The sequence below is a fragment of the Vipera ursinii genome (genome assembly GCF_947247035.1).
Source record: "Vipera ursinii genome assembly, chromosome: 1".
Taxonomy (NCBI): Eukaryota; Metazoa; Chordata; class Lepidosauria; order Squamata; family Viperidae; genus Vipera; species Vipera ursinii.
This window is the reverse complement of record NC_139512.1, coordinates 191,783,864-191,811,440: the sequence shown is the minus strand read 5'-3', so window position 1 is coordinate 191,811,440 and position 27,577 is coordinate 191,783,864. Positions and strand designations below refer to the sequence as shown.

Genomic DNA, 27,577 nt, shown 5'->3' with positions numbered 1-27,577 from the left:
AAGGAAAACCTTGCTAGATTTGGCATCTGACTTATTCCTCTGGAGAGGGTAAGGGCTGGCTACACACATTTAAGTAAAATAGACAAATTTGAGGGCACCATTCAAAAAGATAGCATGGTCTAGTAGCCTTGTGTTTATGAGGAAGACTGCTTCAGCATACTGTTTGCACTTGAACTCAGAGCACTCTGGATCCAGTCTTGTGTTCTGGCCTGCTTTAAAAGACATAGCCACAGACTCCAAACTTCCTCAACTGAGTCAAAGCAAAGCAAAACAAAAACAGTTACATGAAAAGAGAAAGCTCAGAACTTTCTGGATGTGTAATTAACACAAATGCAAATCTGGGAACAAAGGCATGATTGTCCATAATCAGAATTTCAACCGGTATCTTAATTCTTTCACTCCAATTGCAGGGCATTGCTGTTCTAACCCCTAGCTGAAAATTTTATTTTTAAGAATGTGGTCAGTACTTTATGCATCCAGGCTGATTTCAATTCTGAATGATAAAATACAACTTCAAAGATAATACAACTTAATAAAAAAAGATCACTGTCTTTCTGGATAAGAAGGAAAGGCCTTATACTTTTTATAAGATTTTCTTCCCTTTTAATAACATTTTGATATTTTGATTTGTTTTTATGTTGATTGATTATACTTGAAAGATCTCTGGCTTGTAAAACATGATGGTTTGCAAAAAATGTATAGTGGTTCCATCATATAATTATTGCTGAAAACAAACATAAATAGGATGGAACATGTGTGTTCCAAAATTCAGTGGTGGAAAAGGTTTGCCCATCTATCTCTCCCTCCCTCCTTATCTTCTTTAACTGTCACAGAGAAAATGAAATCAGTAATTAGAGAATCATCATGATTATTCCCCACAGTTACATACCATCAGTGAGAAGTTTACTCAGATCAATATGAGTAAAATCTAGAAAAAGTGATGGTATACTTTACAAACTGATTAACATATTTATTCAAAGAAAAAAAAGAGGGTGTATGCAGTTTTCCTACATTAGCTTTCCCCGTTTTGGCTACTTTCCCAAATAGCAAATTTTATATTAAAAAAAGAAAGAAAAATGAAAGAAAAAGAAAGAGAGAGAGAGAGGGAGGGAGGGAGAGGTGGAGGGAGACAGACTTAACTACTTACAGACTTTTCACGCATGGAAGATGAAGAAAGCTTCTTTTGATGAAGTGTAATTATGTCCAAACAGAGCTGACCCCCTCCTCCTCTATTTCTTATGATCTTAACAGAAGAAAGTAGGGTATTTCCTTTGAAGCAGCTGGGATTTGGGAGAGGATCCGAAATGCTAGCTGCATTTTGCTGCCAGAGGCAGGATGGAGAAATTGGTCCAGACTTGTCTCTCAGACACAGAGCAAAGAAAAAGAAAGAAAAGACTTATCATTTGTGAAGGATTTTTATGATACTGCTTAAAATAGCAGGAAAGGAAACAGTAGTAGCAAACAGGAGCTCATATGATCTACACACAGCAAGAATGTTCTTGGCTAAGGCAACACCGTATCTGGTCTGTGGTAGCCTTGTAGCCAAGGTCCAGGTAACGCTACTGAAACATACATGCAGATAAAAATCAGACAAGGTCAAAGATGAGTATTTATGCCAACTGAAGAACTTTGTTGTGGCAATCACAGATCAGATTGCTTTGAAAAACCATCTCGTTTTTTAAGGACAGGCCCATTGGTAAGACTCCAAAGGATTCTGCTGCTCTCACTTGACTCAAAGACAAAGGCAAGAGGGCTTTAAGAAGAGCCAGCTTCTAAGAAGGGACCACTGCAGGTCAAACAAACTTTGAAAATACAAAGCATGTTAGTGTTTTTCTTTCCTATTTGGTGGAAATCGAATGTCCACACACTCTTATGTGTTTCTAATTTTACTTCTTTCTTTTTCATTGAAGTCACAGTCTAAATTATCAGTCGGCTTGCTGAGCTGTTTCTGGTCTCCCATATGTTCCTTGTTTATCATGACTTCATCATTTCTCTAACCTCACATGAAATCCTCTTCTGCATTTTTATCTAATCTAGCTGTGTAAATACTTAGAAAGGCCTGCTCAGCTGTTTACCTACTGCCCTGTGCCATCACTAACTTCTTTAATCACTTTATCCGCTTTCAGTTGCCTGATCTGGTCTTTTGAAGCATATTAATAGTTGCAGAAGGAGAGAGGAAATAGGAAGGCAGCCAGAGAAGCTGGCAAATTCCGTAAGGCATTTCTAGTCATGTGTTATTTCCTGTCGTCAAAGGAATACATTTCCCCCATAGTTATTTATCAATACACTAATATGCACCTCACCCTTTATTCCAGTTATCTACTTCCTATATTGGCTTTTTCATATTATTTTTAATTCTGCTGTAATCCAATATTATTTACTATTCATACTTCAGTTCAGAGAGAGCATGTCTATAGGGAGTCCTCAATGTACAACCATTCACTTAGTGACTGAAGTTACAACAGCACTGAAAAAGTGACTTGTGACTGTTTTTCACACTTACGACAGTTGCAGAATCCCCATGGTCACATGATCAGAATTCATATTTATGACGACTGCAGTGTCCCGGGGGGTCCTGTGATCACCTTTTGCAATCTTTTGACAAGCAAAGTCAATGGGGAAGCCAGATTCACTTAAAAACCATGTACTAACTTAACAACTGCAGTAATTCACTTAACAACTGTGTCAAGAAAGGTTGCAAAATGGTATAAATCTCACCTAACAACTATCTTGCTTAGCAACACAAATTTTGGGCTCAGTTGTGGTCATATGTTCAGGACTACCTGTGCTTAGCAAATCTGGTCTAATTTCACTACAATCAGTTACTTTCTCTAGATGATTATATGCTCTTAAACAGAGGCTCCATCCCCATTGACAGAAATTCATTGGGTAACTTTCCAAGTACTCGTTGAAGAAAATTATGAGAGTTAAATAAGCCTGGTTAAAGTTTTGGCTTGGATAGCTAGGTATAATTACTTAACTGCCCAAGAGACCAAATTGTCTCTTTCACACACTAGGGTAATGTTTTGGCCAGTGGGCACATCAGGAATTCTAAGAACGTGTCTTGACTGTACTAATTCAGTAGCTGCAGTGGAAGGCTCTTCAACCACAAAACATCCATTTCCAAACAAGTAACCGTTGTGGCCAAAAGAAAAGTAATTTTCTCAAGAATCATGTAGAAACAGAATTTGGGTAGATTTTTAAAAACATAGAACACAGATAAAACATTTATTCACACAACAATTCAAAAAATCGGAAGTAAATATTGATCTGTACACACAGAGAGACACATAAAAAAATACTAAAGTTTTCAACATCCCTTCTAACTGTCCCTGAGCAGAATGTTCTCTACATCTTTCTATATGCTTTTGTTTGTTTGTTGTGGAATGGAGCACTATTCAAATTGTTCTGAGTGATAATATTTTGATTCTTAAAACGTTACAGCCATTCTTTCCATTTAAGACCCTAACAAAGAATGAAAATAAAATGGCACTCAGGGCTGGTGTTTTGCTTTGCAGTAAGTAAACTTTCCAATTAATAATCGACAGGCATCAGTAAAGACATCCATAAGCTCATTAAAATTAGAATATATATTAGTGCAGCAAAGGAGACATTGTTCTAACTTTGTTATTTTAAGTTGTGGGATACATGCATGCAAACGTTTAAGATCAGAGTACTCATACCTTAGTCATTTCTCTGTATGGAAAGTGATATATGTGCTAAGGCAGTTTCTATCTTATCTAATGTCAGTTAAATATGTCAATGACAAAGAGTGAATAATATGGATATTTTCTAAAGCAGCACTACATCCTAAGTAGCGAGGTTCATATTAAATCTCTAAAAGGAATCATTTGCTTTCAGAAATAATGTTTAATGATTCAGAGGAAAATGGAAAAGTCTGGTGGTAAAAGAATATTGTCATGATCCACAATTTTTAAAATTCCAGTGATTTAAGGATTAATGCTCACAAAATGGTGCTGTGCTTCTCTCTGACTAGTTTGTGCTTTTTATTTTGTAAGTGTTATATATATCCCTAAGGATCTTAAGTTACGAGAAACTCATTCTGTGAAGCTGGAGTAAGGTTGGCTCCTCTTTTTGCTTCCGTTTCAGTTTTTAATTTTTCTTCCCATATGCAAGGCATGGGAGGGAAAACAGGGCAGGCAGGTTAAACGATTGGTCTAAAATCCCTGTGGAATGATGGATGGAGGGACTTAGAAACTGCACCCATTGCAAGACTTGGTTGACTTAAGATTTTTCCAGCTTCAGCAAGGACGACTCCTAGTAGCTGGTGTGAAAAAGGCCTCTATAGTCAGATTACCCCTGGTTAGTGATCTGTGCTTGACCCTGTCCCAAGGGCTGTAGAATTGTGCTTCTAGTTTTCTTTAAGTACTTTATTTTGATGTGGTAGAATATAGTAAAAACACACCAAGTATCTTCCTCCTAGCTAGCTTAATTAAACAGATTTTCTTGTAGATCCCCACAGAACCTGAAATCTGAACACAGGCTTCTTTGACTTTACACTGACCTGTTCAGATATATTCTAAAGAAGCATCCACATTATTTTAGTGCCTTATTTCTAGAATTGATTGGTTACATTCTGTACTCCGAAAATATTTTAAGCGATGCCCAAAGGTACTATTATAAAGAATAAGGTACACTAAAATTAATACAGTGTAAAAACAGGGAAACGTTCAAATTAATGTCAGTGAATTTGCCATGTCAAAGGCAAATCAGATAAATAACAGTTTTCTGCCTTTTTCAAACAAGGATAGTGACAGCTGACTTCTTTCACAAAGCATCTATTTCTGTCTGCTCTCATATTATGTATTTTTAAAGATCACAACAACCCTCCCTGCCTCTGAGTAGATTTTATGGCATAAACTGTGCTGTGGTAGTCAGATGGATTGCCCAAGCATGTCAGCTTGCACTGAGAACAAGCAGGCCTTCTTTTTGTGTGTGACTGTTACAGTGGAAGTTTACTATTCTCTCTTTTTGGAGTAACATTTCTCCAAATGTTCTGAAACCACATGGGTGATAATAAATGATGTGACAGGAAGGTTTGAGAACTGAATGAGACAGCAACAGACCTGTTCTGTATTACACATGCGTGTGCCTCTGCACACCCACACATACCACTCAGTCACACTTCCTGTTTTGTATTAGACTTTGAAATAATGTATTACATTTAGTGCTGCTACGTATTCTTAACATTTTGTGTTTTCATTAATACCTTTGTAGTTCCATGAAGTGGGATGGAGTAGGTAGAAACCCAAAGTCCCTAGATGGCTGTGTTTTTTTTAAAGATCTTTTAACGATTCTGGTAAAGCAGGAGGCAAAGTGAGCCATAAGCCATGAGATAGCTGACTGTTGCATTGAGTCACTTTTGTACGCCCACCTCTTCCTGTCTTGAAACAGTTTGCAGTTTTGACTATCTGAAATGATTAACAGTTGCATATCTCACTGATTAAAACTGTCAGTGACTTGCAGAACAAAGGCCACAGACTTCCCTGGGTGAAGATTCTGTCTGTTCTATGTAGGCCGTTTTCCGTTTCCTAACACTTGCAGAGTTGCAGGGCACCACATCCATCTGCAGAATTTCTATTATGGTAATTGGGATTTTCAGAGGAACATACATTTTGTGCATTTAAAGCACATTCTCACCCTGGGCAGATAGTTTGTTTAAGGTTTAATAGCTGGAATATCGTCCAGGGAAAGGGGGACGATCTCTCATTTTCTTTGTGGATTATATCATTAGCTTCCTATTACCACAGGCATATTGAACGTAGGAAGCCCTGGCACTCTATTATGGCTCCCAGAAGTAATATATATTAGTTCTCTGTATTATGATAAAGTCAAGTTAAATGATAAAACCATGTGAAGTCAAATATAAAAACAGCACATTCCTTTCAGCTAAACAGCAGGAGAAAGTGAAATTCTCAGTTGAGCAAATCTCCCTTGCAGTAAGTGCTGGAGTAGAATTTGGCTTTCTGTGGAGGGCAAATTATATCAGTCCAGTCCATATGTCATGTCCTAACTAATAATAATATGGCTTGATCCCTATTGCCACAGGCATGCTGCAGATGTTCATGGCCACTGCAATTCACATTCTGTTTGTTAGGAAGAGAACTCTTTAGCTATGTTCATGAGATCCAAATCCAGGCATTGCTTGCTCTTCTCAAAGCTGAGCCCCTGATGCAATAGAAAGCTGCTGTGCTGCAGCATAGCATCCTGTGTACCCACACAGTCACATCTCCATATTTGCTATGAATCCTAAAGATGTAAGAATGCCTTTGGTGTTTGAATCTGACCTTCTCTTCAGGAAACAGTTTGATCTTGTGGCTTTTTTGCAAGCCGGTTTCTTTCAGTTAGCAGCAACCCAGGGTCTTACTTCTTTCCTCATTATCACTCTTCTTCACTTTGAGTATCTGCTATATGACTTTGTTCCTCTAAGAGCGTGCAGATAAGTGTGAATGTAATTGGCCTCATATGTATTCACTTAGTCCATCGAATTCTATAGTTAAAAAAACAGATTACTTGTATGGAAATTTGTCCCTAATGTACAATATATAGTTCTGTACATTTTACCTGTAATTTTTTCTAATGTTTCCTCAATGAAACTAGGTTGTTGGATATGCAACATATCCAAATAGATATTACTTTGGACTGAATTTTGGAGATGAAAACGATGAATACTAATTAGGTATCATAGTTTATTACGGGATGTTTCTCTTTAGAACCTGTCCTTTTTAGTTCTTTTACATTTTTAAAATATTAATATTCTCTCTAATTTTTTTCTGACTGAAACAAAAGTGAACTGAATTCAGTTAATTCCATAGTTACTTTTTAAAGTTAAGACTGTGGCTGATACAGATCTTTTAACATCAAGGAAGCTTCCCATATCCAGCCTTCTTTTCTTGATGCAGAGCTCTGGAGAACTGAACAGTTATTCATTATTTTAGTGGCCTTAGAAAGACAGTGGTTTGCTGTGGATTTTGCTCTTCCATAGCTTTAGTTATAAGGATTAATTACAGGGCCCTTAGCAGTTGTAGTTATTTTGTATGTGCATTTATTTATGATTTGTATGTGGCAATACTATCCCAGCTTTTCTCTAAAGGTCAAGGAAACATACATATTGTGTTCTTCTACAAGAAGACCTGTCTAGCTATCTAATGCATTTCCTTCTGTGTCCTTGCTTATCTTTCTTTGAGGCCCTGTGATGTGAGCCACAATGCTGTAGAAATACATGCACTCAGCCTATTGTGAGAATTTTACTCTTAGGTGATTTATTCAGCAGTTCCTACTTCTACAGGTAGAGCCGTGTTCCATCCTACTCTTTTCTACCTGCCACAGTGGACAGGGTCTGTGAAAAGACTGTTCACACCTTAGCTGACTTCTTCCATTTAGTTTCTGTAGAAACTAAATGGAAGCATCACCTTTGATGCTAGCTATACATTGCAGCACTAAAAATTATTACTTACAAGCAGTTTGCTCTTCAAGCAGAAATGTCCATTTCTTGAAGAAGATATTGCTTCTAATTATTGCCACTACCTTATGATCTGATATAAAAATTCAGATTTTTAAATTTGTGGTACTTGGCTGAATTTCACAATTAGTGGGGGGAGCAGATACATATTTCGTTGCTCCACTCCAATTTAACATTTTATGAATGTTTTATATTTTTTAGATTTCATGCAAACATTTCTATAGTGATTTCTATTTTTTCTCCTTTTTTAAACAGGAAAAAGTTTTACTCTGACAATAACTGTCCTTACAAATCCTCCGCAAGTTGCTACATATCACAGAGCTATAAAAGTGACAGTAGATGGACCAAGGGAACCACGGAGTAAGTACTACGTTCTCTATTAGTGATCTAGGATACAGTATAGATAATCTGTGGAAATAAATAGCTGTAGTTTATTTTCAGTATCTAGATAGATTCTTCACCTTGCACATCCAGCCTTGTTTCTCAAGTCTTGAGGCTTGAGGCAGCTAGCTGTAGTATGCAAGTCTAGAATGTAAGTAAGCAATCCAGGAATGAAATTTTTCATTTTTGATTATTTATTTGGTGTCTCATGAATTTTAGCCTGAAGTTGTGGGTTATCTTGCCTTATAATCTTCTAAAATCAAAATTACATGGATGACTTTTCTCACAGTTTGATACTTGAATAAAGTGTTACTCGTGGAGTTCAGACTAGCCTTTTTTCTACTAGATCACCTTTCTTAGGAGATTTCTCCACTGTGAATATAATTTGTCAAAATCATCTGGGCCTTTCATCACAACATAGTTAATAATTATTACAAATCATTTTTTCTTGGCAATTTTTGTAAAACATCGTAAACAATCTAAAAGTGGAAACCTGATCTCCATTTTTCTGTTGAATTCAGTAAGATATGGAAATTGCATTTTGTATCTCATATCTGAAGGTTCAGGTTAAATGTTCATAATATTGTATTCACATTGTCTCAAACTGCCAAGTGGGCTTTAGTTCCAGAATAATATCCAAATGTTAATATGTCTTTGGTTATTTGTATACTTGAAGGTGCCAGTTTTCAAGATCTGAGTGAACATGGTCAAGATTTTATAAGGATGTAGTATTCAGGCGTATGGGGGAGAAAAAGAACATCCTGATTTGTTATTTAAGAATTTTTGCCCTCTTTTTAAAGCATATTTTCAATGTAGGTGTCTGCTGATCTTACCACCCTGAAAAATGAGATTTTTCTCAGCACTGAATTTGTGTTCACCACCAAAATAAATACAAAGCACCTAGTACCACAATGTATTACTAAAATTCTGAGAACGTAATATATAGTTTATATTTTCTCCATATATAGGATATTTGGGTTTAAATTTGATTTATACTTTATACAAATATTAGGCTCAATACCTCTTCGTTCTCCCATCCCTCCACTCATTATGTGCCAGTTTTGGTACTTCTTTCCTATTTGTCCTAATCCAGAGATTTAATTTCTGAACCAGAGACTTAACAAACTCATCAATTTTGAATATTTCTATTCTATATTTAGAGCTACAGCTACAGCTACAGCCATCCCAAAAGTAAGTTATAAAAGATTCCCACAATAAAATATCATTTGTGTGTAGTATCTAAGTAAAAATGATATGGTTTCCTTATAGTGCCATGATCAATGATCATTCTTGCCCTGACTCTTGAACTTTCTGTGGTCACTTCTGGAAAGCCAGTGAGCCCTCTGGGGTAAGGTAATTGTTACTTATTTCCAGTGTATATATCCCACCCCAATCCTGTCAGATTTTGAGCAGGCAACAATAAGGTTAAATATTTAATATAAAAATGTATAAATAAGAAAAAGCACCTAAGAATAACTCAAGGCAAAAACATGTTCAAACAAAGAAGCTTTAACAGGTTTGTTAAAGATAAGAAGGATTGGGACCAATTGTAAATATCAGTTTGTAACTGATGATGAACAATTGATTGAAATAGAAATAATCCACTACTGTACTTTTGGACCAGTCAGATGGACCAATTGTGTTTCTGGGTAGGGACTGTCTTTGTGAAAACCTGTTTCCTGTCCCCACTCCATGAATCCTATGCAAAGAGGGAAAACTCTGGAGCTGACCATCATTCAGCCCAAGTTTTTCTTTCTTTCAGACAGTTAAATGGTTGAAAGCATGGATTATTTTTTTAACTTATTTTTACATTGCTTTCAGAGTACAGCCCTCACTATCTACTATAACATAAATAAGGAAAATGAGAAAGTATGAATAAAAAACAAGACAAGAGTGGCAGAAAAACTATTAAAGCAACACAAGCAAAGAAATAGGGATAAGACAGTAAAATCTCAGTCTAACATATCTCAAACTTAGTGGATACATAAAACAAATTAATCAAATCTGAAAATAACAGGAGCATCAGCTTTCAGAATATTTACTGTTTTAAGGAGACTAGAGATGGGAAGAAATAGAAATTTGCTTGTATCTGCAAATTGGTGATATGTTAACATAAATCTCCCAATGAGACACCCCCTCCCCCCTAGTGATTTCACATTAATAACACGGGAGGCAAAATGAATTTCCCATGCTCAGCAACCATGGGGTAAATTTCAGAAGCACCATCTTCTCCTCCAGCTAAACAACTAGGATTGTAAATGCTTTAGAACCTGGTCGCTATACAGATGGATACCATGGTTGCTGTGGCACTGAAAGTCACTAGGGAATTTATGAAAGCCATCTAGGCAGGTTCACATAGCTAAGATGAATTGGATCTACATGATTAGTCTCCTTGAAGATTAACCACTTGACCAACTCTATGGAGTTCAAAATCCATTAAATCTTTTGTCAGAAATGATTTCACTGTTTCTATTACTAACACAGAGGGGATGATCTCATTCCTTATTGCAGAATTCAGTACCCTTTTTCACTCCACCTGGAGTGAAAGGAAGTAAGGAGCCAGGGATCTGACCTGAGCCCTCAAGAGTTCGGCCAGTTCCTTAACGTACAGAAATTGAAAGTATATTGGCCAACCAATGGTTAAGATAAACCCATAGAGTTCCTCAGTCACAGTGCTCTTCTGGTAAGGTTTTTGAACCCAATATTTTGACCTATTGCACACACCTAAATTGCACTTTCAGCAAAGAAAGCAACAGACCACAAGCTGAATGGATGAACTGGGGAAGTTGTGTATACTAATTCTTTCCAAGTCCAAAGTTCTGGAAAGACCTATACGTTCCACATAAGATCAAAAACAGCTATTATTAAGATCAATTGATTTTTTTAATGTTCAACCAGCAAAATAATATAAAGGGGAAAAATTGTTATGGTGTTTACAACAGCTAGATCTCCTGTGTGACTCAATATTGTAGCTAGCAGCCTGTTTTGTAGAGTGGAAACTGACTAGCTGGAAGAGAGAGAGTTGGACACAGAGAGTGGTTGTTCCTGTCTTTCCTTTGGATGGAGTTCCAGGAAAAACAGTAGAATATGAGGCCTTAAAAGTGACTTGCTCGCAAGTTGAGTGGATGCTAATCTTAACAATACTTTACTCTCCTTGGAAGCTTCTTATAGCTACTGGTAGTTAGTGCACTACTTCTTTCCTTTTTGGATTGCTTATTGTGCTGTATGGTTGAGCAGGTAGTATGTGTCTACTTCTGTTGTATATCATATGCACGTTCCTTCAGGAGTGAAAAAATATACTTGCAAGAAAGACAATGAGCTTTGCTATGACAGTGGTTTGGTCATGTTCCAGTCATTGTGCTTTTTGATGTGCACAGTCAGACCTGGTTAATCCATCCTGGTTTATCTGTCTGCCTTTGTCTCTTGGAAAAATTCAATTAATAATCAGTGCCATTTATAAGGCAAATATCTTGATAAGACAATCTTAAATCCTTTTTTGTGTTAATTAAAAACTAAGGTTGTTTGATGAAACATGCTTGTATTTAAGTTAGAGATTAACTATTATTTGAAGAATAACCACATTAATAAAAATTTGAATTCTTCTAAAAGGATCATTTCAGTCATTTGCTTGCCTTTGATGAATAAATGATGGTAAGATCAGTTTTATTTTCTGAAATATTGCAGAAGAGCAATCCAGTTACTACTACTTCTTATTGTTATCCTTATTTTTTCTGATTAACAATGAAGAACTATTGGAAACCCTTATTTTCTCAGTAAATATAAAGTTTGCTTGCCCATGTAAAGTCTGTTGTCATTATATAGCACAAGGCTTTCCTGTTTACTTCATTAATCTACTAAATTTACTTCTATTGAAAAAGGCTCTTCTCTCACATGCAACTGCTAGCATTTTATTGACTTTGAAAGAATGTTGTCCCTTGTGGAACACTAACAATTTTTGACATCTGGAATTAATTTATTTGTTCCCATTTGGAAATCTGCATGGTTATTCTGATATACCTTTGAAACAGGAAATTTATAAACAGGCAAGGCAATTTCTGAATGTGGAGAAAAATTAATTTGGCCATCAGAGCAACATGTTGTAGTCCAGCATGGAAGAAATATTTCAACAAAAAGACTTCCATGTATAAAATATTGCTAGGAATGTTATGTGCCAAGTAGTACATCCTTCCATATGAAGAAAAAAATTACAATGACACTGGAACTCCTGGCATAAAGCATCTTTCCACCTACAAAAGGCTACATTTTGATCTATAGAATTTATTTCTTGAAAGATATGCTTTGGGCACTGAACCAAGTTCCCTAAGTTTCGCAGTTGTAAAGAACTGGCTTGTTCTCAAAATAGCTGGATATATAAAATATGACCAAAACAAACAAAACACAACTTTATATTTAATAATGTGCTGATTGATCTACTTGTTATTCTGTTTGGACCAAAAGAGAAAAAATAATGACTACAGCAGATCTTTGGCATATCTAATTTATCTAATAAAAAGGATTTATTAATAGGAACTTCTAGATCCTTTCCTCCCATGATTGAACATCTGAGCTAGAGGCATGGTATGGATGACAAGGGGATCTCTATATTTTACCCAGCTTCCTAAAATACCTAATTTCACTTTTTAATTAAGATCTTGCTTAGAGTTCTGGGCAAATGTGGATACCCTGTAAGTGTGAGCTGGGCCCAATGACTACCGTAGAACAAATCCAGTGAATTAAGTGTGAGAATTCAATTGCAATAAAAAGGGTTTATTATTATCTTCTGGATTCCTTTTTTTCTAATTAGCATTTCTTGTTCTCATTCTTTCTTTTGTTTTTCATTCAGTCTGGTATAGCCTGAATTTTTAGTTTTCTTTTAAACTTTTTTTTAAATGAAGTGTCTCAATAATTGTTTGGGTTGATTCAGCTTGAATAAACTACTGTTTAAAGCTCCATCTGGGATAACAATAATATATAAGAAAACCCAGTACACTGTGTCAACAAATGATAGTTTAAAGAAAAGGAAAAATTTACAGAAACAATTTTAAAACATGATTCAACTTGGACAAGAGCAATTTCATACCTCCACAAACTATCCCATCTAAATACTTTTGTGGAAAAATATGCTACAATTTCATTTCCTCCTGAGAATTCCAAGACTAATTTGCATAGTAAATTGGTAATTAATCATAGCAATAAATTAGTTCAGTTGGCACTAACAAAACACAAAACTAGGTAAATGAGGCAAATTATCAAGCCTTTTTAACTAGGAATTCAGATAAGGCACATGCGTCAACAGTCCCCCTCTCTGCCAGGACCTGCATTTATTTTACTGAATGTCTGAAGCATGTTATCCTGTTCCTCATTCTTGCTCTCTCTTTCCCTGGCAGCTGAGCCAGGGCTTGTCACATCACAAACAACTTCTTAATATACACATCTGGCGTTGGCAGTTGGACCAACTTCATAAGAGCACATGATCATCATTCATTACAAGATTAAAAAATACCCCATGGCATCATTGATGTTTTTAAACTTTGATCTTTTGCCGTTGTGATTCATCACAGTTATAAAACTCCTCTTTAAAGAAATACAGACGATGACTTATTAGAACCTTCATTCTAAGTAGCATAAACATAAAGTTGTGCACATCTTTACAGAATGTCAGTTCCTTGGGCTGCCAGCTTATCATTTTAAGACATGACATCATGCTGAACATCATGAATTTGTAAGACTTGTTTATAAGAAAGAAACTTTGACCTTCTCTTGGCAAGTACAGGGAAGAAAACAAATGTTCTGTGACTTTCATTGGTAAATGGGAGCAGCGGCTCTGAATGTTCACAGATTAGTTTCTGGTTCAGAGGTAGGCATTAATTGAAGTTGCAATTGTTTATCTTGGAAAATTTTCCCTGAATTTTTAGATTCTTTAAAATAATCATTTCACTCAACTGCATGCTGCTTTAATTTCTGTGTTCTATAGCTGTTAATGTGGGATACCTAGGACATTTTCTATATAATGTTGATCTTAATATATGCATCTAAAATGGGACATGTGTACACCTAACACGTAGTGAGTGAATTCAGTGAGTATGTATTACAGAGAACTAACATTGGTTGCAAGTTCCAATTGTATGAGGACTATAAACTCAGCTGTCTGTATAACTTGCGAAATGCTGTTATGCAAGTTTAAAAAACTAAAAGACAGAATTGAAAACTCCTGTCCTTCAGTTGACAGTTATTTATAGGAGCAAATTTCATTTTCTATTTCTGTACAAATAATTTGGAAGTAAAAGATGACTTCTGTATCGTCTACACATTCATGGTCTGCCTTATTCATTGCTTTGTAGCTTTATGTTCAGCAATTGCATTCCAGGGATTTCCTTTGCTTCCTTTGTTTTTCTGTGGAAAAGATGAATGTCCCGAAAAGGAGTTGAGAAAGCATTTTTCTGCCAGTTTAAGGCCATATTATTTGCAGTATGTGTGGCTTAGATAATATGGTGGGTTTTCACCCCAGAAAATAGTAGGTTTCTGGATTTCAAAAAACAACAACACAGTAGAATGAATTTCAGAGGGACAGAAAAATTTAATAATGGAATAGCAGCAGAAATAATGTGTATGCCTGTTTCCTTGTTTCTTCCCTACTGTCCACAATTAAGGAAGGTAATTCCCCCCTTCCAAAGTTCCTGCTAATCAAACACACTGATTTTATTCTTCTCTCCTTTTCTGGCCTCTCCCATATACAGTTCAATAAACTGTTCAGTGACCAGTTATTTAGTAGGCCTGTGGAACGCCTTTGAAATAGGTGCTCAGGATAATATGCCCACCACCTCTTTTCAAAGTTAATGCAGCAGCATTATTCCAAGGCTTGCGTGAATGCTCCCATGTGTATTCATACATGTGTATGCACATCCCCTTAGCTCTGCATTTTTTCTTCTTGTTGGCAGCTGAGACAACTTCCAAAGCAGCCATTCACTTCTGGCAAATGAGATGGCTGCTTTTATATTTAAAAAAGACGGGTTTATTATATGCTTCTGCATACTGTATTCTAAAATGTGAAAAAGGCTTTGTGACTACCCTAACACGTAGCCATTTTTGAGGACTATTTTCATTTATTCCTTTGTTTTGTTTTTATGCTTTCAAGTTGTTATTGACTCCTGGTGACTGCCTGGTGGCACGGATTTTCAGAATTGGTTTATCTCTGTCTCCTTCCTAGGGCTGAGAGAGAGTGACTGGCTCAAGATCACCCATCTAGATTTGTGCCCAAGGTGGGACTAGGACTCACATTTCCTAGCCAAGTACCTTAACCACTATACTAATCTGGGTCCCTTCTTTATTCTACATGTAATTTTATCTCCCATGGCAAAAATTGATGCAAATGGTGGGCTTCTATTTAGTTGCCTCCCTGTATTGATAGTTACTAATAACTTTATTTAGCATGTCTATTTTAGGATTGTTGCCATGGGCCCCAACATGGAGTATATCCAAATTATGGCTTAGTATTTGAGATGACGAGATGGACTGATATTTTTCACTTGAAATATTTTTAAATGTAATCCCAAAAGTTAGTTCAGTATTTGGAGTTTTCCAACTACATTTTAATAGACAAAGAAAAGTTTACATTGGCAAAGGATATAACAAAAATAAAGGGATGCTATGAGACTCAAAAGCTCTTATTCAGAGTTGTACAACTACCTGGGCCTTCCCATTTTTTTAGCTCTGCTGAATTCAACATGCTCTTTTATCATTCCACATGTGTGTGTGTGTGTGTGTATAAACAATGGGACAATTATTAATACAATTTAGTGTGTGATAATTTTATTAAAATACCATGCGTTACCTGCTATTTTTAAAGTGAAATTGTATCATACAGCATTATAAAGCTATACTTTAACTACTTTTCATAAGCGAGTCAAATTTATCTCTATGACCTTGCAGCATAAATTATGTCCTGTTTCTTCATGTTTCCACCCTACTATTGCAGGGTATGGCAGAGGAGCTACAGAAACCTTTAATATGTATATATTAGCTTCTAAGCATTCTAAGACATTTTAAAAATATTATCGTTAAACTCAATCCTTAAGACTTAAGATTCAGTAAGGCAAAATATTGATACTTTCAATTGTGTAATAAAATCCAAATGTGTTATCCTGTAGTGAAGTTTTGAAAACTTATCAGTTATGTGTCTTGGTAGTCAAATCTCTGGTTATGATTTCAGATCATTAAATGCATCCATAAACTGATGGAGGTATTTTTTATTGAGCATGTTAAAGAAAAAAAAATGACACAAAGGAGGAAAGAAAAAGGAAAAGAGGCAAAAAATGAAAAATAAAACTGAATAAAGAGAGAGTACATTAGTATTATAGAATTTCATACAACATACAACAGTATTCATTACAGCAATTTCTATCTAAGCAATTAAAGACTTTTATGATAAGAAATCCAAATTTCTCATGTGACACAAATCCATGTACATAGAATTATAATTCCAAAATGCAGAATTTCCAAATTGAATTAAATTCTGCATCAGATTTACTGTTAAAATACAAAATTATTTTGGAGATTGAGGCATATTCCCAGTGCTTCATATACTCTTCTGCAGAAGGAACTGTGCATACTTTCCAATAGGAAACTTAAACTTTATAAACTTATCCTTGTACGGTTGTCATACACCAAGCTAATTCAGAATATTTTATGGTGTGTAAAATTTAGTAATATTTAATAAAAGTAATAAAAATAGGTTGGAAAGGAAATACAGCTTTTAAATTGTATTTCATTCTATTGTAAATATTTTCCACAATTGTTGAGCTATACAACATTGAACCAAGCATGGAAAAATGAACTGTCCATTTAGTAATCAATATTGAAATAAAATACCAGCAGCAAACTATCTTTTAAGAATAATATCAAGTATAATATTCAAAGTGAATAAGTGTCTTATGAATATGATATAAATGGATTCTGAGAATAAGTTTATCTTACATTTCTAACTGTTCCAAATCAAATATTATATTCTGCATCCATTTAATTTTAAGTCTTGAACTTGTTTGATTTCTGAGTCATAAGGCTCAGCAAATGCTCAAATGTTTTTGAAGATTGTCAAATTCAGTTGTCTCTGTGCATTCTGCCTTATTTTTACAGTTCTTTTAAAGTTATTCAGTTTGTATTAAAACCATTCAGTTTGTGTTAAAACCAATGATGGTTCTGATCATTCCAAAGATACAGCCTCAAAAATTATGTTTGTCTTATTAATAATCAAACTTTTCAGTCTACATGATTTATTGTGTCTCCATTGAAGAAATGCTTTCTTCTTTGTGAAAATAAATATTTAGTAACAAGGAAAAAGTTTAAAAAATGTTTGAGTCTCACTATAACATTTTCTTAAACTTTTAGACTTTAGGAGATCCCAAAATCTTAACTTTCTAAAATCTTAACACTTAATGAAAATTGAAGTTTCAACTTGAAAAAGCTATTATCTTACAGATATTGACGAGTTGTTTGACTAAAGCAGCTGGTATGATTCAGATATTGAGTTTGATTTGTGTCATTTAAAATTGATCTGGAAAATAAGCCAGTTCCATACTTTGATGTGAAGCACTGAATCATGTTCTTTTGATTGGGTTTTCCCAATTCATTTTGAGATATCTTTGAGAAAGTCAGCAGATTGTCCAATACTGGGGATAGAGACAAATTCATTCCATTTTCCATCTTCATATGTTTGCTGCGAACTAGGAGCAGGTCTGAAAAAGATGTAGAATTAATGACAAACTTTCCCATGTTGCAGAATAGCTCTCAGCTTGAAACATTGGTTCCTCCATCCCAAATGGGAAGGATTTCAATATAGACATTTAAGAATCAGGATATTTGAATCGGCAAGAATAATATTTATAGGAGCATAATTAGGAGCATAATCTTGAAGTCAGTAGCAGTCACCAGTGGTGTCCGTATCAAACCATAATGATGCCAAAAGGAAGTGTGTAAAATGACAACATCATGCACAGATCATTTGCTCCTACCCAGGAACGTGTGCTGCCGCCCTTCTTTTGCCAGTCCCCAAACCCTTGGGGATAGCAACGTGCAGAATTCTCATAGCCAGAGGAAAGAGGCTTCTATGTAACTGGGACTGGCTTTGTAGGATGTGGAATTACTATTCAATTTGATTCAGACATTCAAACTAATTAGCTTTCAATAAAAATGTTGTGTAGCCATTCGGCATAAATGGCATGCAGAGCACCAGTGATTGGGGATTTCTAAAATTCCACTCCTCAGTGGGAGAACATGCTTTGCTGGGTTTAGTTAGGACCGTTACATGCCTTGGTTTACTGTTTTTATAGCTGTGGGCAAGGAGGATAGTGAAGTTGTAGTGGCAGCTTTCCCAGAGGATTTCTAAGTGTTAAAATTTCCTTGGATGCACAATAACTTAAAAGATGTGCCTTTCTCAGTATATTTCTTCAGAGAGATGGACAAGAAGTATTGGCTTGTGGAATCACACACGTAGGCTTTAAATCCCTTTCTTTCCTTCCCTCAGTTTGAAATTTGGTTGGGGGCCAAGAAGGAAATGACACATCAAGAGGCATTTCTGTTGTGCAATGCTTTGTGGCACTGATGTAAGGGAATCCTCTTCTGTTTAAACTTTTCTTGCGTAGCAGTCTTCACAGCAGTAATGAAGACACATGAGATGACATGCTGAAGATCAAGACCTTAATATTTCACTTGCAGAAATTATCACAGCAGCTGAAAATAAGCATACTTCTCCTTGCTTTGCCTTCTACCCGTTTTCACTTCCAACATATGTTTATTTAAATACATTTCCCATTGAGACAATATATTATCTTCTAAGGTGATATATCATGCAGTATATCACAAGACAATGTATTATCTTCTAAGACTAAAACTGCATGCATTAATTCTCTCCAAACATTATGATAGCATGAGTAACAGGATTTATACAGAAGAAGCTGAACAAATACATATGGATTATGTACTACCATATATTTTGTTAGTACAGTAATTATTGACTTAATTGAGCCTGGTGATTACAATCCTAAGGTGTGATGGTAGCCAAGCGGGTCTCTATATGACTGGACCCATTTTCATGATGTTTTTTCTACAGTCGAAATGGGTGGTTATTAAGCGAATTGTTCTCAATGAGGCAGTTTCTACTGGAAACTAAAAGTAAATGCTGGTTTCTGACAAAAATGTCATAAACTGCAGTCACATGACTATGGAATACTGCAGTTGGCTGTAAATGTGGGCCAGTTGCCAACCACCCAAAATGCAGTCATGGGACTTGGGAGGGGTGGCAATATTGGAATTTCAAAACTGAGCTTTAAATCCCTTTTGGGGGTCTGTTGCTAAGTGATTGGTTGTAAATCAAGGAATACACACACACACACATATATACACACACATATACATATATATACACACACATACAAATACGTACATACATACACATAAATACACATACTGGTGGTAACTTGATGTATGTATAGAAAGCATTAAAACTGGAAGTAGTTTTATTCTAATTTATTTATTCACCTTGTCTGAACAACTTGACAGTTAGAACAATTAATCAGTGGAACAACCTGCCTCCAGAAGCTGTGAATGCTCCAACACTGGAAGTCTATAAGAAAAGATTGGACAGCCATTTGTCTGAAATGGTATAGGGTTTCCTGCCTGAGCAGGGGGTTGGAGTAGATGATCTCTAAGGTCCGTTTCAACTTTATTATTATTATTATAAAAGCTCTGGGTTGACTCTTCTTGACGGGCTAGAGAGGGATGGGTCTGGAAGCCGGCCTTCTCTAAAACTTCCCCATTGCCTATGGAAATCCATAGCTCTCCAACTGATAAAACTTGTCTCTTTAAGAGAGCTGTTGGAGATTAAGGACAACATATGGGATTTTTTTCCAATCAGAGTTGCTTTTTAACTGTTGTTATAATTGATTTTAATGCTATTGTTTGTAATGACTGGATGACTACAGGAGGCATTGCTGCTTAATAGCTCTCATGGTCAGGAAAGTTTGGAAAACCTTCAATCCATTGGTTCTCATCCTACCTTTAGATTTTATAGAAAATAAATCAATTCCCAAATTTGAAAATAAATCAAATTTGATGAACATCCCTTCCATCCATACATCTGAATCATTTATGAAAATGTTGAAGAGCACCTGAGACTAGAACAGAACTCTGGAGTAGCTGGCTGCACACCTTATTTTGTCTAGACATAAATCTGTTAAAGACCACATATTTTTTTTTTTTATTGAAAAGTTTTAAAATACAATTTTCCTTTGAAAGACCCCCCTTCCCCCTCCCTCCTCCCCTCCCTACCTCCCCCCTATCTCCCCCCCTCCCCCTCTCCCTCTTCCCTCCCACCCCTCTACTTCCCCTCCTCCCCCCCTCCCCCCCCCCGACTTCCCAGAGCAAAATACAAGGTATATATCTAAAAAGCAATCATAAACAATCATATACTAACAATTATAAACTCTAAAATCCATCACTCTCTAGCTTATATAGAGTAAACCAATCCTTAACAATACTAAATATGTATAAAGAACTAAAATAAAAGAAAACTAGCATCATTCCCATCTATGTTCTTCCACAATTCACTATTACCTAGACATATTCTCACTTACACATCACAAGCACCTATCCCTATTAACCTCTCTAGCCAAAATAGGCTATAATAGATAGTTCTTACACAAATTATCGTATCATCCATCTCGTGGGAAAGAGGAAGTTAGGACCCTTTTGTTTATTGCTGACAAAACCCAAATGCTAACCCCCCCTTTTGTTTCCCCAGTTCAAAAGGCTTCTCCTTTCCTTTGAAATGCCTATTGCCCGTTCAATACACATCTATCCTCTTCTCTTCGGGAGATGACAGAATCCATGGGATAATGTTTGAAACATTCCATTTATGAATATGATATAGATGGATTCTGACAGTCCATTAATTCCAAATTGAACATTCTGTTACCATACATATCATCCCAAAACTCTTAAAAACACAACTACCACTTGACTATAAGTATATTGTGGAAGTTCCATAGATTTCTACTGGTCTTATTTTTTTAATCTTTTTTGAGCGTTTTAAGACCACATATTACACATGATTTTGCTAACAACTGTGAATCCATTTTGTAGTGGGATTATACAACCCATATTTCACCTTTTTTTTTTAGTAAAAAGGATGCCATGGTGCACTTATGAAATCCCTTACCAAAGTCCAGGCCCACTACTTCGACAAAATTCTACTAATCTAAATCACTTTGTAAAAAAAACAATTATATGAATCATGTGACAGAAGTTGTTTTCAGTGAACCAAAGGGGGCTCCTAGTAATCACCTTGTTCCTTTCTAAGTATTTGCTAACTGGTATTTTCTAGATTTGCACACTACTGATTTTAAGCTGAGCAGTCTGTAGTTTCCTGCATTCACTTCCTTTTTTTAAAAAAAGATGGAACAACAAGGCTATTGCTATTATTGTCAGTTATCTGATGATAATCGTTCAAAGTCTTTTGATCATAATTGAATACAAATGCCAGTAATTAAGCAAGCTACCAAATAAAATGAATTAATAAAACAATGCATCTTGCATTCTGCACTCCCCCCCTCCCCCCAATTTGTTCTACCACAGAGAAGTGATTTGAAGCATAGTTATTTGGTCCATCGCTATTTGGACCAGGCATAAGTCAGGATCAGGCATTACAGAATGATCTTGTTTTCTGTTATGAAAACATGATTTATATTTACCACAATTTGTCTCATTCCAAGAAAAAAGGTATTTATTTTTTTAAAAAAAGAAATGTATATTTATATCTTTATGGTTGCACTGAAAGAAGTGTGTTCAGTAAACTCAGGGCTTTTTTTGTCATAGAACGCTCAGAACAGAGTTCCGGCACCTTTTTTTGGATGGAACCAAAAATAGGCAAAAGTAGGCAAGGTGGGTTGTATGATATGTGTGAGTTCCGGCACCTTTTTCTTTTACAAAAAAAGCACTGAGTAAACTTAAGGCTCCTATAACATTAAACAATTGCTTAGTCACCTTATTTTTGAACTAGCTTTTTATCTTCCACTTCATTTCCAAATGATGAAGAATTTGGAGTAGTCTTGGGCAAATTTATTGCTAGCCTCAATATCCTAATAAATTAAGGTGCTTTTTTTCACTCTGTACATACAGTTCTGCAAAATAATCTAATGCTGTGTTTCTCAGCAACTGTAAGATGTGGAGTTCAACTGCCAGAATTTCCCCAGCCAGTATGCTACCTGGGATTCTGGGAGTTAAACACCACAATCTATAAAGTTGCTGAGAAACACTGCATTAGACTAGATCTAGCTGTTACAGATGAAGTGGTGATTGTGTAGAATTAGTTTTCAGTTGACCACAAAGGTGACTCTAACCAATCATGATCTCTTAATTATAGTAGAGATAAAATTAGGAGAGACATCTTGAACTCAGAAAAGATGTGGGAATTTCCATTTTTTATGTTTGTAATTCTTTTTTTGGTGATGGAATGCAAGAAGAGCATGGAAACAATATTTATTTATTTTTATTTTTATTACATTTATATCCCGCCCTTCTCCGAAGACTCAGGGCGGCTTACAAGCTTAGCAGTAGCCTTCATTCTATGCATATGCCTGCTTATTAGGGCTTTCACACACACCCCAAGCGGCATTATTAGAAAGTCAGCTTATTGCCCCCAACAATCTGGGTCCTCATTTTACCTACCTCAGAAGGATGGAAGGCTGAGTCAACCTTGAGCCTGGTGGGATGCGAACCTGCACTAATTGCAGGCAGCTGGTGTTACTTAAGGAGGCATTAGCCCACTGCTCCGCCAAGGCTCTTGACTGTTTTTTCAGATCATGCAACTACAAAAGAGCACAATACAGACATGAAAAAAATTGAATTAGATAATCATGCTTGTTTTTTGCAACTCTACATAGCTAGTTAAAGAGTTCCCCCTCCCCATCCTGCTATTTGGGCTGTGCAGGCTTCAAAAATTATTCAGAAGAAATGCAGCAGATTTTTCATGTGTGTAAGCACAGTGCCTCTCTGCTATTCATTAAAGCAGCCCCCTTTTCAGGGTTTGTGTGAGCCTAAAAAAGTGGTGCTATAACAAATCGTGTAATTAAAGCAGTGTGTTTTTAACGTGACTTATAGAAGAGCACCAAATTTTTTCACGCTGTTGTGGAAACTTCAGTGAATAATGCAGAGCTGCTCACACTTACATACAATTTGTAACAGTTCTTCCAAATAATTTTTGAAGTAAACACAGCCCTACTATTCAGTAAAGTTGATGTGGCTGCTTTTAGAATCACAATTTATTTGAGATGGTGCTGAAAGTAGCTACATCTCTTTTTTTGAAGTAGCTACATCTCTTTTTTTGAAGTACTCAGGGATCCTGAAGAAAGCTGGCTTGCTGTACATGAAACACGCATGCTGTTATTAAAGCTCTTATTGGATTCTCTGTTTAAGTCTCATATAAAATGAAATATTCAATATTTAATGCAATATAGTTTCAAGGTTGGGATTTAGGATGTATTGTATATTCGTTCTTAGACAGATGCCTACACTAAACCTACCAAGGACCTACTTCCTCATCAATTGTTTTCCAGTTAATTAAGTTCTTTGTATACTCAGCCTATTTCTCACTTCACTTTTGCTGTCTAATCTGAGTGGGGTAAGAGGAATACTTGTTCAGAGTGCCATAATTTGATGTCAAGTACTTGATATGTTATCTTCTTTACCAGCCAAAATCACAAATTAGCACTTGCTCTGATTCCTGAATGCAAATTACAAAGATTACAATATATATCTGATTCCTAAAATAAATGAATATAATTAATCTATTCAACCAAGATTGACTCTGAAGAATCTACATTTTTAACCAATTCAAGAAACTGGATTTTGACCAGTTCATTCAAGCAGGACAAACAAAAGAAGTCTAAGCAGATTGCATATACTGGCACTCAATTAATTAACAGTGAGCCAGAATTCACAGGCAATCCCAATTTTATGTAATGGATGAATAAAGTCTGAGCAATCTTATAATATGAATAGTTGTGCCTGCACATTTAATTGCTGTAATGCTAACAGCATCACAAAATTATACATAAAGTTTAAAAAGCTACCAACATTTTCAACTTAACATACAGTACTGTTATCCAGGGTTCTAAACATTTGTGTAAATGTTTAAAACCCATACATTTATACTTCTACTGAACCATTCTTTCTCATGAAATTGGATTAGACGCAACTCAGTCATGGCTAAATTACATTCAATGTCTACATTTCAGTTCTAATTAACTTGCTTGATTAGTTTTAATGGCAGAATCATAACTGAGTTTAGCAGGATGGGAACCATTATAAAATTATGGTTAATTTAAGAATGGTGGTAATATTGTAATGAAGGCAATCAGAAGCAGTGCATAGTGTGCAGGTTTAAAAATATTCATTCTACACAAATTGAACTTGATAGGCAGTTTCAAACAGAAGGCAGGATTTTGTTTTTCAAATAATTAATGGTAATCAGCCAGTATTCATTTGCAGCTCAGAATCCAGATGCCTTTTTCTCTAACATAGTTTCTTTAAATGTTAGTGTTTCATTGTTTGAAAAATCAATGTTTTCCACAGAAGTAAAAGATGATGCAGAAATGTTATTTCCAATTTTGGGGGTAGAGTGTATGCCAACATTATGATATTTTATAATCATTCCCTCAATTAACATTTTAGTATCTTTACTGGCAAGGCATTCTGTCCTCCTTCATATATCATGCTTGTATTGTTCATCTAAAACTATATTTAAAAAGAAGAAAGTTCAAAAAATAATAGCCCACCTTTTCTCCCTTTTACCACTTTATTTCTCAGACTAGGAATTTTTATGTTGTCTTTTTTTAAAAAAAATCACCACCAATTGCTCTCTACCTTTATTGGACAACATTAATCCCAGTTTATAATTTTCTGTGTTTATATAGATCTCATTTTCCACCTAAAACCAAAGCTCTTTCCACTGTCAGCTACTTATAAATGGCTATGTGTGCATATTTTTAATACCTGAAATAATCAGAATTTTCTTCTATATACTTTATTTCCATAATTATACTTTTTGTTAATAGGATTGATTTTGGTTTGATTCTCACCTCCCCTTTTTTTACAATAGAATTAATAATGTTACAAAATTTCATGAGAGTCTTTGCTGTTGAATCAGATACAAAATATGTGTATCTTATAATTTTGCTTAATTATACCAAAAAGCACTGAATGGCTTGAAAAATCAGTTTCTGGGGCACTTCGTCTTTTCTGTTTAATGAAATATCTAAAAGCATTTTGATCAATCTCTTTGTTTTTGGTTATCTTCAGCAGTGAGAAGGTTAGCCAGGGACTGTAGGAGATGCTTTTCTTATGTTTTGCTCCTCCAAAAATATGTTCTGGCTTACAAAATCATAAGCTGTTAAGGCTGGGAAAAGAGGCCGCTTGACTTGTTTTCTCATGTAGGTGAGGACATTGTTGCAGGAAACAAAGAAGCATTGCTTTCTCATGCAGATGTAAAAAGATGAGGGCATCCTTAAATAAATATTCACTACTTACAGTTACAGTTGAAGAACCAGCTTGACAAGATTCATCAGTCAGTCAACTTTTAGTAGGGATTGTAAATCTCTAGACATTTTGGCTTCAATCCAGCCGAAGTTAAACATCTCTGAATTCCATTTTTAGAACTCAGAATGCACTCAATTGGAGCTATGGTAGTTAGACTTAATTTTATTAATGCCAGGATGTGTACACTTTTTTTATAACCATCATTTCCTGGATGATGTACAGCACTGAAAATAAGTTAAGTTAGGATAATAGTTTGAGATAACTAGTGACCAAGTTGTTATTAAGATAAGGAATTTCTGACATCTGCATACCACGGTATATTGAGTACTAGTCTTACATAATTCTGTATGTGGAGAGAGGTATGTAAAAATAATCTATTATATAAAACTGTGTCTTACAACTTAATATAATAGCATTTAAACATAGATGTTTTGTCTTCATTAGAAGACAAAAATTAGAAATGCAATAAATTGCCACTTTTAAAAATACACTTTTAGTGATGCAATATCTAGTGGAAACTAAGTCTTAGCTATACTTAATTTTAGTTAGCTTGGGGCTAATTCTATTAGACTACAAGGAAAGGAAAACTAATTAGTAATCATCACAACCTACAATTTAATACTGAATAATTTGAAATTGTTTCACTCTCTTTTAGATCATGCTTTAATGATGATTAACATCTTGACAGTGAGCCAATTTGGTACGATGGTTAAAGGTACCAGGCTAGAAACCGGGAGACTGTGAATTCCAGTCTTGCTAAATCACAAAGTCAGCTGAGTGTTTTTGGACCAATCACTCGGCCTCAGCCCTGGGAAGAAAACAGTAGCAAACTGCTTCCAAAAAAAGGCTGTCAAAATTTCATTGACTTTTCCAAGTTGGCTCAGAGGCACCAGAAGCAAAAAACAATTTGATGACTACAGTACATGTCTCATTGATGTGCAATCTTCACAGTAAAGTTTCAATAGGTATTAGTTACTTTTGTAACTCCAGGTGCACAATTTGGGAAGTGATTTTTCATTGTATTTAGTTTCTATGAAAGTTTCCAAATCTGGGGAAAAAACGTCCATGAAATGAAGTGTATTTTAAGGAAGTGGATTGAAAACCTAAGTATATGATGCATTAGCTCTTTCATTACTAAACGTAATCAATTATTAAAGAATATTATCATGGCACTAGTTTTAACAATGGCAGATAGTTGATGACTCTATGAGATGGTTTTCAGAATATATTATCCCATTGCTCCTACAAAACAAAAAAGAACTACATTTCAAAGTACAGTGAATATTAGAGGGGAATGCATGAAATGACATGGTTGCTATAATCTTAGAAATATTTTGCTAAAATCTATGGTTGGAATAAATGTTTAGTAACTAACTAACAAAGCATATTATAGACAACTACCATTAGAGAATTTAGCAACCTAAACAAAAGCACAGAAAGTCTCAATAAAATAAATAAAAGTTCCTAAGATTATCCTTATACAGATAGCTTGGAAAGCGACTGCTCTATTTAGTTATCATTCAGAATTACAACAATGCCAGTTTTTGGACTTACAACCATTACAGCATCTCACAATCATGTGATCAAGATACCCAGTCTAATAAAACTGTTGTCCTGAAAATTTTAGTATCTAAAAATCAATTTACAAACCATTTCCAATAAAAGTGATTACTTTTTTAAGTAAAAGGAAGTAGGCAAACCCAGTGTCCCTTTAAAGGCTTTGAACCAAGGCTTGGGTAAAGCTGACTTTCCCAGCTAATAGAGCTTTAAATCTGCCGGGGCTGCAGTTTTATGGACTTATTGTAGGGAACCTCTGATTGGAGCAGCATGGGTAATCCACGTGCTTTCCTTAATCTGCAGAGGAGTTTGGGGAACTGATTCATTCACTGCCTTCTTTCTGCCTTGGTCTTCGGATTTGCTGTCTTCAGTCTGGCATTGCTTCCCCAGAAGTCCCCAAAACTCTGATGCTTTTGTAAGTGCAGTAATGTTGCACACATGTACAAAGGAGGTGGGGCTTCATCCTTGAAGCAGTACCTTCTGTTAGCCCTATCAGGTAGACCAGACAAAGAAACAGACACTGCGTTCCCAAAACTACTGTTGTTAGAACACCTGTAACGATAGTTTTGC

General features: G+C 35.5%; 1 protein-coding gene across 2 annotated transcripts in view; it reads left to right on the top strand.

Moving 5' to 3' along the window:
- RUNX2 (RUNX family transcription factor 2) overlaps nucleotides 1–27,577 on the top strand; it is a 184,659-nt gene that overhangs the window by 12,247 nt on the left and 144,835 nt on the right. For both annotated transcript variants that reach the window (XM_083349950.1, XM_083349951.1), the window contains exon 3: nucleotides 7,739–7,843. In XM_083349950.1, coding sequence (XP_083206076.1) covers nucleotides 7,739–7,843 — 105 coding nt within the window. The remainder of the gene's footprint in view (nucleotides 1–7,738; nucleotides 7,844–27,577) is intronic.